Here is a 14,829-nt window from a genome sequence, read left to right on the forward strand (position 1 = left end):
TTTCAATTGGGTGGCTGAGATTTTAATACACTCCAGGACAAAAATCGTCTATTTTTCCTCATTTGGTACATTAAACTGTAGAAAATGAATATTTTAATATGTCAACATATTCTGACATGGCTGTACGTACAATATACTGAATATCATCCACAATACTTCAATAGAATTTTCGAAATGAAAACGTTAATATTGGGGGGGGGGGCACAAGCGGGACAAAATGATAGCAGAAATAGCAGTTTTACATTTGTCAGTTGTGTAGAAGTTACTGAAGAGCAAACATTCGTTGCAAAACGGAATTGATAAACTGGGTACTAGTTTCTTCCGTGCTTATTTAATAAAACAACATACTAAAGCGTTAAAAAAACTAAGTGTATGTGAAGTACATTCGATGTTGAAGTTAATCCGGCGTTAGTTAGGTGAGGTCTCACAGACCCCAGAGATTTTAGATTGATCGTAACATTGTAACAACGCGTGACAGTTGTTAAGTATTTTTGAATAATAAAAATTTAATTTCGTGGATCTGCGTTTTTACTCTGATAAATTACAAGCCGCTTAAGCAATACCTAATCTTATATTTATGAAAAAGGTATTTATATTTCTATAATACAATATATTATTTCAGGGGGTCTTTGAGACCCCACCTTACCAACGCCGGGTTAAGGGAAGAACAAGATTGAATTACACAAATATCAAAAATTATAAATAGATGCTGAAAAGTTATTATGAGCTTGTTAAAAAATCCTGAAAATTACGGGAAAAAGAAGAGTTCTGGGCGCCCACTAAATTCTACAATGTTCCCGCGATTGTTGTGAGAACCTCGGGGGTATCGAGTCTCAGGAAAAGAAATGGTACTACGTTTTTTTACGTATGTGTGCCGAACATAGATTTCTTGGATAACTTCCAAGTGTAAACGACGATCCTGGGTAAACAACGGTGCTAAGCGGGAAATTGTTGTATTGTACTAATGCTATTCCGTACCTGAGAATGATACATCAAGTATCATAAAATCCCAATTTAAACACCCTAATACCTTAATTTCTTCGTAGCGCGATCGACCGCGACCGCCCGAGGGGGAACCCCCTAGTAGAGGGGATAAAAAAGTCACACATCATCCGCATACCCGAAAGTCACATCAATCGCGGGAACACTGTATTATTTTTTCGAGCCTTTCGAATTTGTTTTCATGATTTTTTTCTGGTAAATACGTCAATCCTATACTACGAAGCTCAATGAATGCATAAACTCAAATTTTTTGAAATTGTGACATGCGGCGTTTTTCCTTGCAACCACAGATATAATACAGGGTGTCTCAAAATTCCTTCAACAACCGGAAATGGCGAGTTGGCACAGTCTGCCCGGCGCGCCAACTGTCTATTGGCCGACGGTTGCCAACTGTCGTCTAGGTCGCGCTCTGATTGGTCCGTGTTTTTCCTTAATAACTCCTAAACAAAGCCGCGGATAACATTTTTGCAAAGGAAAATGTTGCTTCAAATGATCTCAGGAACCTCCCATTTCCGGCTGTTGAAGGAATTTTGGGACACCCTGTATAATAAATATAATATAATAAAAATAATAATATAATATAATAAAAAAGGTGTGTGTGGTTCGGAACCCACCGCAATAAACAGTAGGTCCGGCTGAAAATTAGGCTGAAGCAGGCTGAAATTAGGCGATAGTGAGAGTGGAAGAAGGGGAGAACTGCCGATTGGATTTGAAACCCTGAGGGGACCAAATATCATTACTTTTTTAATGATTGAAAGTTGAATTTGAATTTAGATCTAAATTGTGTTTCTGAGAGTTGAATTTGAACTTAGCTTTATATTGGGTTGCTGAGAGAGTTGAATTTGAATTTAGATTCAAGATAAATTTAAGATGTTCACCAAGAACTTCGATAAACCGTTCCAGTACCTAGTCGAGGAGATGATGGATTACTTCCGGAACATGAAGCCGTACGAAAGGGAGGTGTACCAACGCTACATGAGAAAGTATTCGCCGTTTTACGGGGTGTCTACCGGTTGGAACGCGTTATCAGCGTTCTTCGTGATGATCGGGCCTTTCGTCACGGGACAACCATTCCCAATGGCGGCGGAATACCCGTTCCCAGTCGATCATGAAATAGTTAGGTCCACAATATACCTGCAGCACTCTTACGTTTGCGTGCAGTGTATGTGCACTCTGAACTCGAACATGATGGCCGCGATACTGATTCTGTTCGCAGCGGGGAGGTTCGAGATTTTGATGATTGATGTACGGGCTGCTAGCAGCATCGACGACTTGAGGAACTGTATTGAGCAGTGCTACGTCATCAGAAAGTAAGATGAACGCTGGATCTTTATGCGAAATACAAATGTTCTGTATCAACCGTGACAAACTGGGGCCATTTACCATTCAAGACTTCTTTTAATCGTTGTGCTACTTTTCAAAAGACTAAGCCATTTTCCTGTAAACAACAACCTCGAGAAAAGTTCATTATTAACTTTTAATTACTCGCATCTAATACTTACAATCTAGGAAATATTTATTTTGCAATGAAGTAGTTATTTGATTGAATAACACTTTATTTATGTTGGAGTCGTGTAAAATTCCATGTAAACGTAGGAAATGGAGTGCGAGTAACTGAAGGTTCATGATCGACGAGAACAATGTTTTAAAGCGCTATAAATCAACGAAACAGAAGACAACATTGAGATGGAAGGTCGAAATGATTTTCTTGCAGATTCGCGCAAGATGTTGTCCACGGTGTCGAATACATAACCATAATCACGTTAATCATTAGCAGTGGGAACCTCGTGCTTAGCGGGCTGAACATCATCGGAGTAAGTACTCTCAGAGGAGTGTAGCCGTTCCATCTACAGATCACTGTGATACCGGGAGAACAATGCTTTTGTTTGTACAGCGGCAACCAATTATGGTAAAAGTTCAATTCATTTTTCTGGCCGGGTCAGCACTCATCGAGGTATACATGTGCGCGTGGCCGGTTGATGCTCTGATGGAACTGGTGAGTGATTTTGGCGGACAAAGAACCATGCTACCGTTTCAGATAGTATAGTTTGGTCGTCGGAAAGAATATCTTCTCTGCTTTTAGTTTTAATATCCAATTTTTCTTTGCAAATTTGCGAAAATGTGTGATCTTGTAGAAAATTGAAGCAAGTGGTTGTGACGGTATAGTTTTGCAGTGTGTTCTGCTGCTAGTAGTGTTTCTGAATTATAATTGATTGTTAATCGTTCAAAATCAGAGCGAGACCGCTGTGCATGGCGTATACGAAGCGAAATGGTACGATCAAAACTTAAGGGTGCAAAAGACTGTGCTGCAAATGTTGATACCGCAAAAGCCGATAGTGATTAGCTTGAGATTCGTGATGGCAGCACTTTCCTTGAACTACTATTGCTCGGTAGGATTTCGTCACTCGTATCGAAACGATTCTTCTCCCGTATCATCGCATAGTAATTTCTATTGTTTCTTCGATTTTTCAGTATGTTTCGAACGCGTTCTCCTTGTTCACTGCCCTGCGAGTGGTAATGGAGAATGACCATGATACAGTACCGTCGATTACATCTGATAACTCTACTTGTTGCAACAATTGACTAATAATAATCTTCGAATTTTCACACAATCGTAAATATTTGTATCCTTGAATAAAAATATTGTTAGATATTTTCATACTCGTTCTGATCATAGATATTAATTTGGAAGATCTTCATTGAAAATCTTTCAATTGTTCTTACGACTAGCACGTCTTACATTCTAGTACACAATATTAACACTAAACCTACCAAGCACTAAAAGCGATTAAAATGTTTTAGCTTACAAAAATGACAAGGCTCTATTTATTTAGATTTTGTGCAATTTTTATCACAATATGTGCTTGGACAAAGAAATTTGTCGAATCAATTTATGTACATATAAGCAACTTGATAATTTCAATAATTGTTTCATTTAGTTCAGTGTTAATGCAAACTCTAAATGTACTTAGATGTCAATGTACTCTTATTGTTAGATGTAAATGTACTCTTACCCAATGGCACAATTTTAGGGATGGGGGAGGCGTGAAAAAATCTCGCAAAAGAAATTTTACCAGGTATAGCCAAGGTCCACCCTACTGTGTATGTGTAAATGTTTAGTATTTGATTAGATGCCAATATATTTAATAATGTATAAACAATATTTTAAATAATGGTACAGCAATTTTTAGTGGTGATTCTGAGTCGCACACCACTCGAGTGCTAAGGGTTAATAATAAATACATCCTCAGAACCAACTCTGTTCATCTATTAGGGTGCGCGTACAGTGAATCCGTTTTCGTCCGGCGTCCGACAACGGTCCACACAGACGAGCGTTTCGTGCCCCTCGAGAGGCATGTGTTGGTGCCAGTACGGCCGATTTTGTCGGAAAGTGTGCTTATAGTGGGCCTGACGTTATACAAGGTGTGGCCGGACGGGTGGTACAACCGAGCAGGGGGTGATACTACGTGTAAAAATAAGTCGAAAGAAAGGTATTACATTTTTTCGTTTTACGCTTCGTTTTCGAGAAAATGGAGTTTAGAGGTCGTTGCCCACTAGACCGCACCACACCTGCACCGCACCAGCGTTTTCACTGGCGCTCATCACGCGCCCGTAACCCGTCGAACGACCCAACCCAGACCGTTATAGCGGTGAGCGCCACTGAAAACGCTGGTCGGCGATGGTGTGGTGCGGTCTAGTGTGCAGCGACCTTTAAGTTCCGCCAGATTCACGTACTTTAGTTTTATGTAGTATAAGCACAAAGTAGAATTGGTTGATCATGGTCAGACGCATCAGACGATTCCTATGCAATAGCACGCGTATTCGCTGCATTTTCAATCTCGATCTTTTCGAAAACGAAGTGTCAAACAAAAAAATGTTATTCCTTTTTTTCATCTTATTTTTACGAGTTGTACCACCCTGTATATGTATATTAACCACTTCTACACCTCAAGATTCTCCTTGTGTACGAATCAGACTAATAATGGCCAAAGTACTTCCTCGTATTAATGAGGAAATGACGTTTATCCACGTGTGCAACACCTGTTATTTGATCTGTAGCTGATAAGTCTATTTTGATAAAAAAAAAGAGAAACATTGGCCTCAGGTGTTGCTTTTCAAAGTCGTTATTGCCTCTACAATTTATATTAATGACTACACAAATAGTCTTACTGCTCAAGATTCTATATACAGACGGTAACCGAACGCGAGGAATGACTCATGTCGCTTTAAGTGTCATAGCCTCGCTTGTTAGCACATGTCATTCAAAAGCCAGTTGAATATAATATATCAACATAACAGAACGGATGCCGGTGTTTCGGTCAGTACAGATACCCGAGCCTTGCAGATAAGAGTGTATTATCAGTTTTTTTCTAAACGAACATATTGCAGCTAGGAAGTTGTCTGTATTAACTGCAAGAACTGCATTTCTTCTCTCAATGACCTTAATTCGTTGAAAATGAGACAATATGTAAGTATTTTATAGTTTTTTCTATATATTTCTACCGTTTCTGGCTTACGTGCGTGTTGAATGTTTTTTTTTTTGTCAAATTCGCAGTATAATTATTAATCCTTTAAGTGTTTCATTTAATTTTGAAAATGTACACCGGTCTGCCTGATTATTTATTTCGAGGTGCGTCTACGAATGTTGAATGTTGTTTTATTAAGTTCTCAGTATAACTGTGGATGTATAATTGTGAAAAAGAAATTTTTGCTTCATGTTTTTTGCCTTATTTGACTAGCTAACTCTTCAGCACAATTAGTGAACTTTGAGCGCGGATAGCGAAAAACTGAATCCAATCAGTCTTGTAGCACATTTTGTCAGCTTTAATTTTGTATAGAATGGTCTTATCGCTAGGACGCAAAGTTTCCGAGATATAAGCGGAAAACCGAAAAAGGGGACCTTCTACGTGCCCCCCTGCGCCCCGCTCACCTCCTAGGAGTGAGGAGTTTTAGTATGTTTACCTTCTAACTAGTCCAAACAAAGACCCAAAGTTAAAAATTGTGTTCCTACCAATTCCCTCTACAACTTTTCGTTGACTGGGCTAATTGTTTTCGAGGTGCGGACGAGAGTATATTCGACAAAAGAAGAATAGGTGCATTTGTTGAGAGTCTGACATAAATTGTAGTAAACAGAATGACTTTCAAAACCGTTTGAATCAACAGCAGCCGGAGACAACACGCGTTCAGTGACAAAACAGGAAAGACCAGCCGAGAGTGTTGAAGCATAGGTCAAGATCGCCGAGCGCTATCGGTTTGAAACGAGGGTTAAAATAATCTACTACGAGCCGGAGAGTGGTCTAATTGAGTCGACGGCGATCTGCAGAACGAGCACGTATAAATACCAACTGAATCGAGTCTAACGTATATCTGCCGGCGTGATAAGACAGTCGCGTCGTAAAAACAACAATAAGGGTAGCGAACACAATTTCGCCGTCAAAACGGTATCTATTCGGCGCGTGTATTTATCGGATGCGTACGCGTTTGCCTTCATTGTTCTATCCTGCGAGGCTGATCGCCGATGGTCGCAGGCCCGAAGGCTCGGCTTTCGTAAACATAACGAGTACACAGTCGCCAATCGTCGTATCAGGGAGCAAACGGGAACGAAGCGACGGAAAGAACGATTCGAGAAAATCCACTAGTCGGCCATTCGATAGCGAATCAGTCTGAAGAGTATGCGAAAGCCATGGAGCCTAAAGAGACCACTCGACTTTTTTATGGAAAACACAGCCTAGACGCCATCAGGATCAACGGACCAAAACAACAATGGGACGCAGGTTTGTGCACTGTCATCACTAGACTGCGGATTTTATGCATTTATGACAAACATCAGTCGGTACAATTTAAAACAATGGACGTGTTAGAAATATTTAAGAACATCAACGTATTAGTCCCAGCTTGATAGGATAATTAAAAGATGAATACAATTTTTATTTGGCTCTTGTGTCCCTGCAATTAATGCAACCATTTTTTAAAACTCTAAGTCATTCGTTATAACTGGACTGCAGATTTTATGCATTTATGACAAAAATCAGTTCGTACAATCTAAAACAGTGGACGTGTTAGAAATATTTAAGGACATCAACGTATTCGTTTCAGCTTGATAGAATAATTAAAAGAAGAGTACAATTTTTATTTAGCTCTTGTGTCCTGCAATTAATGCAAACATTTTTTATTTTTTTAAACTCTTTTAGTCATTCATTATAACTAGACTGCAGATTTTATGCATTTATGACAAAAATGGCCACGTAAAATTTAAAACAGTAGACGTGTTGAAAATATTTAAGGACATCAATCTATAAGTCACAGCTTAATAGCATAAATAAAAGAAGAATACATTTTTTATTTGGCTCCTGTGTCTTGCAGTCAATGCAAGCATTTCTTAATTTGCATAAAGATCCGCAGTCTAGTCACCGCTAATAATGGCGTGCAAAATGATTGTGATTTTGTAATCTAGAGCGAATTTGCTGTCATCCTAATTTTGAATGACTTTATCCATTATTCCTCATTATCCCTCTATTATTACTAGACTGCGGATCTTTATGCAAAATAAAAATTGTGTGCATTAATTGCAAGGTACTGGAACCAAATAAAAATGTATTTCTTCCTTCAATAATTTGAATAAGTTGATGATAATATAACGACACTATTAAATTCCTTTAATCCTTCTATTGTTTCATATTTTACCGATTCGTGTCTACCATGAAAGCATAAAATCCGCAGTCTAATTATTACTTTACTTTATACGACATAACCTGCAATTTCGTTCTGATATCATCCCAAGTAGCCACGTACGTCCCTAAAACGTACGGTTCACGTCCAAACGTCCTATGTCCATTCTGCGTACGTTTTAGGGACGTACGTGGCTACTTGTGGCTACTTGGGATTAATATAAAACATACAGTTTATAAGAAGCAATCACGAAAATCACTACTCACTGTGAAAAATTACGGTGATTACGATCGAACGTGATCGAGCCACGAGTGATCCAAAAGCAGCAGTTCCCGGCATCCCTAGTCAAATTCTTGAATACTAAACACTGTCAAATTCTCGAATACTAAACACTGTCAAATTCTCGCATTTGAATCTGACCAATCGCGGGTCGTTGTCTGACCATCTGCGCACAGTCCGTGCGCCCTGAGTATTTGTTTATAGTTGTGGAACGGGCCAATAGATAGCGGAAAAAAATCGATCAGAGAGAGATGATCGATCACTGGATCACTCGATCAATCTCGCATTTATAGTCCGTCATAAAAATTTGTACTAACCTGTACGCTTAACCTTCTCTTCGCAATTCAGTTTACTGTGCCATTAATGTTCGTAAACAAACCACCTTGTGTTTGTATTCATTGATTTCGATTGTTGATTCGATGGTTTTTGTGCGTAAAAGCTTTCAGTGAACCGTTTGCTGATTTCAGAATCGATGAACGACGATTTTCGAATCCTCGCTGTCGATCCCGCGTGGATGAACGTTCGACTGTTCGTGTTCTGGTTTTTATGGGCCATGCTGATAATAGTGCTCGTCGCATCGGTGCTATCTTACTGTTGTCTCTTGCCCCTGAAGTGCACGAGGCCAGAAGGAATATTTCTGTTGAACGCGACAAGCATAGTAAGTAGAATTGACAAATGAGAGCGCGAAGCACGCGTAAACTCGAGTATCAAACACGAAATGTATGTTTAATTGAATCGCGATTTTACAGTAAGCGTTCCTGACACCGTCTCGAATCGTATCATACGAATCTACACTTCCAAAGTGTACATGTACGATAACGTATGTTTACGTGCTATCAGCACAGCACGAGATTAGCTACCGATCTCATGCTTGCGCCCATTAATATGCAACGCAAATACAAGAAGCTAGATACGAGTAAATTAAGACAATGTAAAACGTTATTTTTGTACACTTAATATAAATATACATAGTGATTATGTAAGATCGAATAGTGTAGTTTGCAGAAGTGAATGTACTGTAATTTATTTTATAAGGAAATAAATGAAAAAACAAGAAAAACTAATTTTGGAGATCGATGATCATTGGACAGCGGATTTTATGCATCAATGACAAAAATGGGTAGTTGTCATTTTAAACAGTAAAAAATTAGAAGAATTTAAAAATACTGTCATATTATTTTAAACCTATTACACATATTAATTGCACTCCGGTTTGTGTTGCGATTCAGGTAGAAAATGTTTATTTCGCATAAAAATCCGCTGTCCAGTGATCATTGACCAGCGCATCGATTTCAAATATTCGCGCGAAATCTGCATTGTCAAACTTGCAGTTTCTGACATCGGACGTGCATCCTCGTCAAACTGCTTACTTAGTATGAAAAATGCGTCTGGTGAAATGAAAAACAGTTCAACGTGGCACTGTGTCTAAATTGATTATTGAGTATAGTGAAGCTTGGTTCAATACACTTGAAATTCTAATCACCGTGGCAGATACGATCGGTATTTCTCTAGCAATTTAAGGTTCGTATATCGAGTTTACTTTGTCCGTTACACTTCAACGAAGTCACGCCCTTTTTCTTCCATCGAGATTAGGCGTTGTCTCGGACGTTATGTTAAGTATTATTTGTTTCTGTCGAGTATATTCGTCGAGAAAAGTTTGCAATTTTTCGTTTAATAACAAGTACATTTATTTTGAACGGGTGACAAATTTTTGATGACGAATATACTCGTCATGAATTGATGACGACACTTCGTTGTTGAATGACTAATATACTCGTCTCGGAGAAAAAGAAATTCGAAATAAAACAAGAAACATTCGTAATTTCCGCACATCTTAAACTAACAACGAACTGATCATTAATAAATAAAGTGCAACGATCGAGAGACGATATCTGTTCTTTAAAATCGAATTTTCATTTCTCATGTTTCTATTTCATAGAGAAGATTTTCTAATATAGATCTTTACATAATAAATGAAAAAGAAACAAGTAGATAGTAAGTAAATGTGGAAGCGCTCGATAGTTGAAGAAATATTTTTCGCTGATGTGTCCGCTCAATGCATCCAACCCATTCGTCGTTTGAATCGATTCAACCGAAATCAGAGCAATGTCAGTTCTGGACCATTGCACTGCGGAACCCTGCCCGACACTATCTTCATATTGTTGATGAATTAACATTTTTTTATTTAAATACGAGCGTTCCCTCTATTCTAAAACCTCTATTTTAAAAGTCTAATTTTTAAAAGTTTACGGCTAAGAACCTTTTACTAGATCCATCAACAGTAATTTTCTATCGTCGACCAACAACTCGCTCTCGGTAACGTGAGCTAATAACTTCTCTTGGAATTATTCTGTAAAAAGTGATTAATAAACTCCCTCTTGGTGTTGCACAGTTATTGAACGTACCGGGTACAAAATGTATTAGATATGTATTATTTTATAAAAATTACAAGATTGAATGTATTTAGATTCTTCACAATTTTTATAATATTACATGCTCGAATAAAGAAATTTATTCAATAATTTCTAATGGAAGCATCTTTATATAATTCCAATAATTAAAAAATAAATAATATAAAAGCGGTCATTCGACCGGTCGTGATACGGTTAATGTTAACAAGCTCCCAGCAGATAAAGCGTTGATATTGAAAAATGAGCTGCTCTCAACCGTACAAATACTGACTGAGATCACAAAAATGTGATTTTATCTGGGCCCTGGGAGCCGCGGAAACTTTTAGGGACAAGGGTCGGCCCTGATAGCGATCTCGTTCGGTGTGCATGTATTGGTAAAAGTAAACACATAGGTCCAGGACACAAAAGGGGGCCGAGGGAGCCAACCAGCTATCTCGGAGGGTTAAAACGCGTTGGCTTGGTCATTCTTGTTGCTGGAACGCTGGGAAACGGTGGTATAAGGTACAAGGGGTTCGGGTGTTCGAACTTCACCGGAAGAAATCTGTGAGAAATCTTCTTCATCACGAAAGAGAAAGGAGATTTTCTTCTAGCCACCCCGTGTTGCGTGGAACGTGCACCGCTTTTGAATACGTCCTTGGAAAAGCTATAGCAATGGAGAGTGGGAGGTTGGACTTAGATAGTGCCGAGTCGAACGGCGTCGCGAAAGAAACGGCAGTTGTTGCCACGTACAAGGCGCTTCCGGACGAGGACAAGTGTGAGCCGCCGAAAGAGAGCAAAGAGACCACCATGGGAAAGCCGAACAACGAGAACGAGATCAACGATGGGGCCCATGAAAAGATGCTCAAGGAGGAGAACAAGGTGTCCACGACCAAAGACACCGCCGAAGTGGTAAGAAAAAATCTAGCACGCGATTCATGGCCGACGCACGGTCGAACTAATATTTCCTGAAACATAATATTCAAAGAAAATTATCCAGCATCGCTGCGACACGCCCGTTCTAACAGCGTGACTCTAACCGCAACAATTTTCCCATAAAATAAGATAGAATTATTGCTGGTTCCATTTCCTAATTCCCAGAAATTTTCTGAACCATAAAACACGTACTCCATTGTTATCCGAATGCAGTCGAAACTATTTAATACGGATCATTTTCATGACAAGACCAGACGGAAATAAATGATTGCACGGAAATAGAAAAATAAGTTGAACAATCTGTGCACAAGACTCGGTTTGGAATTATTTTTAATTCGTTTGTTCCCGCCGGCTTCATCGCAGAATTTCTTTTGTTTCGAGAGTACTTTGCTCCCGTTCCACTGATTAACCGGTCGCACGACAACACGCGATCGATACCGTTTCGAATTACTTTCTATTTATTTAGTTCTTTTGTTATATGGATTTTAAGTATGCTGCTTGCAGGCAACAGTTTCCTGCTGTTGCGTCATCCTTCGAGAAACGGGGAAGACCTTTGATGCGTTGATGTATATGTATATTCCAGTTGAAAATATTAGCAATTTATTATTCGAACGTAATACGAAACAGATGAAACCCTTTATGGTCATGTACTTGTATACAACTCGTTTTTCTTTTGCGCACAGGTGAAATTCGTCTCTGAAAATGGAGACACCAAGATCGACATCGACACGGTCAAGCAAGTCCTGTCCGGAATGGGCAAAGAAGAGCTGATGAAATTCGCCAACGATCCATTCTGGGTGCGACTGAGATGGTTCTTGTTCATTACGTTCTGGTTACTGTGGGCTGCGATGTTGGTGGGCGCGATAGCCATTGTGGTAATGGCTCCAAAATGTTCAGCACCCAAGCCCAAAGAATGGTGGGAGAAGAGTCCTATCGTTCAGTTAGATCCAGCCGAAACTAGCTCGCATAACTTGAAAGGAGTGGAAACTCTGTTGGATACCTTGAAAGCACAAAATATTGATGCGATTTCTCTTGCATCGGTGGTTAAAGGAAGTGCAACAAGTATGTCCCTTGCATCCGTCCATATGTGTACATAATTAAAGGAGATTAACGCATGGTGTGCTTCAAATTACAGCTGGATCGGAAGATCTGATGGACATTAATCCAGACTTGGGAACTGCCAGCGACCTGGAAGCTCTCACCAAGGCTGCTAAAGAAAAGAATCAGTATATCATTTTGGAAATAGATCCTACACACACGTCTACTGAACATCCGTGGTTTAAGAGCTCCATTGCAAAGGAAGATCCATTCACATCCTACTATATTTGGGCGGATGCAAAGACTACGTCGGATGGGAGACGTAATCCACCTAACAACTGGGTTAGTTATATTTTTGTGTTAGAATTTGTAATAAAAAATCGTATGCAATCTCTTGAGAATATATTCGAATTTTAGTTGAGCGTATTCGGAGGATCCGCATGGGAATGGAACGAGCAAAGAGGACAGTATTATCTGCATCAGTTCAACAGCAGCCAACCCGAATTGAATTACAACAATCCAACCGTAGTTACTGAATTTGCTGTACGTTCATTCTCTCCTTTATTTGATATATACCTCACGTAACAGAAATTAATGTATATTTTTTAATTGTAGGACGTGCTGAGTCACTGGTTGAAGTTGGGAATCAGTGGTTTCCGATTGGCCAACACTCAGTACTTGACCGTACAACCAGAACTTCACGACGAATTTAGGAGCACCATTCCCACCGAAACAGATACCTACGACTCCTTAGTACACGCACATACTAGAGATCGTCCGGAAAACGCTGCTATTCTTTCGAAGTGGCAAAAACGAGTGTACAATGAAACGGAAAACAAGGGGTCAGCGAGAGTGTTTTAATAACGATCACTTGTTGCACGTTTTCTGGTGACTCACAAACTATTATCGCTTGCAGATTGTTCGCCCTTCAAGACGACATCGGCACCGATATCCTACAAGTTTACAACGAGAAGAAAAGACTGATCGATATCCCGCAAAACTCTCAGTTCCTTATAACAGCTAACAGTAGCATCAATTCCACGACTTTGCGAAAAGGTATCTCGCAATGGCTGAACTTCACTTCGTGGCCTGCTTGGGATGTGAGTTTCAGCAGTTAATTATCGAAGATTGACGAACCATTTTTTCAAAATTTTAAGAAAATTTTCGTTCGATCTGTAATATTGTGTGCACGTTTCAGCTCAATGGTAAAAAGAGCACTTTGAGGCAGAGGATGCCTGCAGACATAGCGGACAGCTTAACGCTGATGACTTTACTTTTACCTGGCACTCCAATCCTCACGTTAAACGATACCCTATCCGCGAAGGATGCATTTGCAACTTTATCTAGAGCTCGCGAGAGCGCAACATTCCTTAACGGTGACACGATGCTGCGAACTGTTAACGGAACTGTGTTCGTGTACACAAGGTAATATAATTACATCTACTCGGCATTCGTACACTACATTTCCTTTGTAACGTAATAACAACACGTAACACGAATTAAATCACCGTGGGTAGCATTGAATGCTTTCGAAGGGTAGCAGTGACGAATTGAAATCGGTATCAATCTAAATTTCAATTGCTATGAATCGTTTGAATTATCGTTTAATACCATGCACCTCAAGTAACACACATCCTACACGAACGTAGTGTACAATTTACTAATCACATTATTACATGGTTTATTAATACGCCTATTTCTCAGAATATCATAAAAAACCGTGTAAATTGAAAAAGAAAAGCAGAGAGTTACAGAATAATTAATTTCATTTATTTCGCGTAATTCTGGGGATATGTGTATCAATATAATTGAAATTAGAACTAACAGTATATATTTTGTAATTGACTAACCATTAATTTACCTTGTTTCACGCTATCTTCTATACACCACAGGAGCTGGTGAGTCCTGATTTACTAACATATTGCATGTAATTTATGTTCTGTAGAAATAACTAAATAATAATATTTAATTTAAACAGTATATTAATTTATGTAGTTGCTCGTATCAGCTTTCTTCGTTTCTGAATAAATGTTGATTAAATGTTACAATCGTAATGAAACACTTAGGTTGAAGAGCGGAAACCCTGGTTACTTGGTAGCATACCAATCAGCAGAAGAACCAACTGTTGTGGACGTGTCCACGTTGCCGCAGGTTTCCAGCGAAGTTAGTGTTGTAGCACACAGTCCTAATTATGTGCAGGACGGTGATACAATAAGGTAAATTGTTTTGCAGCCTTCATTAATTTTCAAGTTTTGTTTTATAAAACGATTTTCTTTGATTTCAGAACAAAGTTGTCTTCTAACAAGGTTCCTATATCCGGGAAGAGCACCGTTGTTTTAACGTTCGTGCCAAAGAATTAAGTTCATTATCGCCCAATGAATCACACTGTATTTATCAAGCATAATCGTTTGCTTATTATTCTCGTGTAACAGCAATTGTAGAATTCAATTATGTATTCGTTTCGCCAATTGCAAGTGTGTAATTAAATGTGAATGTAGCAAGAACGTACGTTGTCACA

The 14,829-nt window shown here is 39.1% G+C and overlaps 3 protein-coding genes and 1 long non-coding RNA gene across 13 annotated transcripts in view; 3 read left to right on the plus strand and 1 right to left on the minus strand.

Moving 5' to 3' along the window:
* Positions 1 to 8,706, minus strand: part of LOC143210456 (uncharacterized) — a 53,585-nt gene extending 44,879 nt beyond the window's left edge. For 3 of the 5 annotated variants that reach the window (XR_013009253.1, XR_013009250.1, XR_013009252.1), the window contains exon 1: positions 7,938 to 8,706. This is a non-coding gene — a long non-coding RNA (uncharacterized LOC143210456). The remainder of the gene's footprint in view (positions 1 to 7,937) is intronic. The other 2 variants (XR_013009251.1, XR_013009254.1) reach the window with 2 other exon arrangements.
* Positions 1,420 to 3,757, plus strand: LOC143210479 (uncharacterized). Its single transcript, XM_076427372.1, has 5 exons — positions 1,420 to 2,312; positions 2,717 to 2,820; positions 2,856 to 2,998; positions 3,237 to 3,392; positions 3,475 to 3,757. The coding sequence occupies exons 1-5, from the start codon at positions 1,873 to 1,875 to the stop codon at positions 3,583 to 3,585; spliced, it is 954 nt and encodes a 317-aa protein (XP_076283487.1). The 5' UTR covers positions 1,420 to 1,872; the 3' UTR covers positions 3,586 to 3,757.
* LOC143210453 (uncharacterized) lies at positions 5,310 to 9,014 on the plus strand. Of its 6 annotated transcripts, XM_076427346.1 has the most exons (5): positions 5,313 to 5,470; positions 5,858 to 5,954; positions 6,060 to 6,776; positions 8,418 to 8,608; positions 8,700 to 9,014. In XM_076427346.1, the coding sequence occupies exons 3-5, from the start codon at positions 6,686 to 6,688 to the stop codon at positions 8,700 to 8,702; spliced, it is 285 nt and encodes a 94-aa protein (XP_076283461.1). In that variant the 5' UTR covers positions 5,313 to 5,470; positions 5,858 to 5,954; positions 6,060 to 6,685; the 3' UTR covers positions 8,703 to 9,014. The 6 variants fall into 6 exon arrangements, with proteins under 6 accessions (XP_076283463.1, XP_076283459.1, XP_076283461.1 ...); XM_076427348.1 differs by lacking the exon at positions 5,858 to 5,954 and having other exon boundaries at positions 5,310 to 5,470; positions 6,166 to 6,776; XM_076427344.1 differs by having other exon boundaries at positions 5,312 to 5,470; positions 5,841 to 6,776.
* Positions 9,015 to 10,765: 1,751 nt separating this feature from the next.
* Positions 10,766 to 14,815, plus strand: Cd98hc (CD98 heavy chain). The gene is made up of 9 exons (XM_076427256.1): positions 10,766 to 11,249; positions 11,957 to 12,335; positions 12,409 to 12,653; positions 12,729 to 12,854; positions 12,927 to 13,153; positions 13,228 to 13,411; positions 13,510 to 13,736; positions 14,378 to 14,527; positions 14,596 to 14,815. The coding sequence occupies exons 1-9, from the start codon at positions 11,013 to 11,015 to the stop codon at positions 14,669 to 14,671; spliced, it is 1,851 nt and encodes a 616-aa protein (XP_076283371.1). The 5' UTR covers positions 10,766 to 11,012; the 3' UTR covers positions 14,672 to 14,815.
* Positions 14,816 to 14,829: the final 14 nt, after the last annotated feature.

Source organism: Lasioglossum baleicum, chromosome 7, assembly GCF_051020765.1.
Source record: "Lasioglossum baleicum chromosome 7, iyLasBale1, whole genome shotgun sequence".
NCBI classification, from domain to species: domain Eukaryota; kingdom Metazoa; phylum Arthropoda; class Insecta; order Hymenoptera; family Halictidae; genus Lasioglossum; species Lasioglossum baleicum.

Excerpts from the sequence above, each read along its gene's own strand:
- LOC143210479 (XM_076427372.1), top strand. The coding sequence starts at position 1,873 with ATGTTCACCAAGAACTTCGATAAACCGTTCCAGTACCTAGTCGAGGAG. Across the intron at positions 2,313-2,716 it reads CAGTGCTACGTCATCAGAAA|ATTCGCGCAAGATGTTGTCC; the intron begins GTAAGATGAACG and ends ATTTTCTTGCAG. Across the intron at positions 3,393-3,474 it reads CCTTGAACTACTATTGCTCG|TATGTTTCGAACGCGTTCTC; the intron begins GTAGGATTTCGT and ends TCGATTTTTCAG.
- LOC143210453 (XM_076427348.1), top strand. The coding sequence starts at position 6,686 with ATGGAGCCTAAAGAGACCACTCGACTTTTTTATGGAAAACACAGCCTA. Across the intron at positions 6,777-8,417 it reads AAAACAACAATGGGACGCAG|AATCGATGAACGACGATTTT; the intron begins GTTTGTGCACTG and ends TGCTGATTTCAG.
- Cd98hc (XM_076427256.1), top strand. The coding sequence starts at position 11,013 with ATGGAGAGTGGGAGGTTGGACTTAGATAGTGCCGAGTCGAACGGCGTC. Across the intron at positions 12,336-12,408 it reads GGTTAAAGGAAGTGCAACAA|CTGGATCGGAAGATCTGATG; the intron begins GTATGTCCCTTG and ends TTCAAATTACAG. Across the intron at positions 12,654-12,728 it reads GTAATCCACCTAACAACTGG|TTGAGCGTATTCGGAGGATC; the intron begins GTTAGTTATATT and ends TTCGAATTTTAG.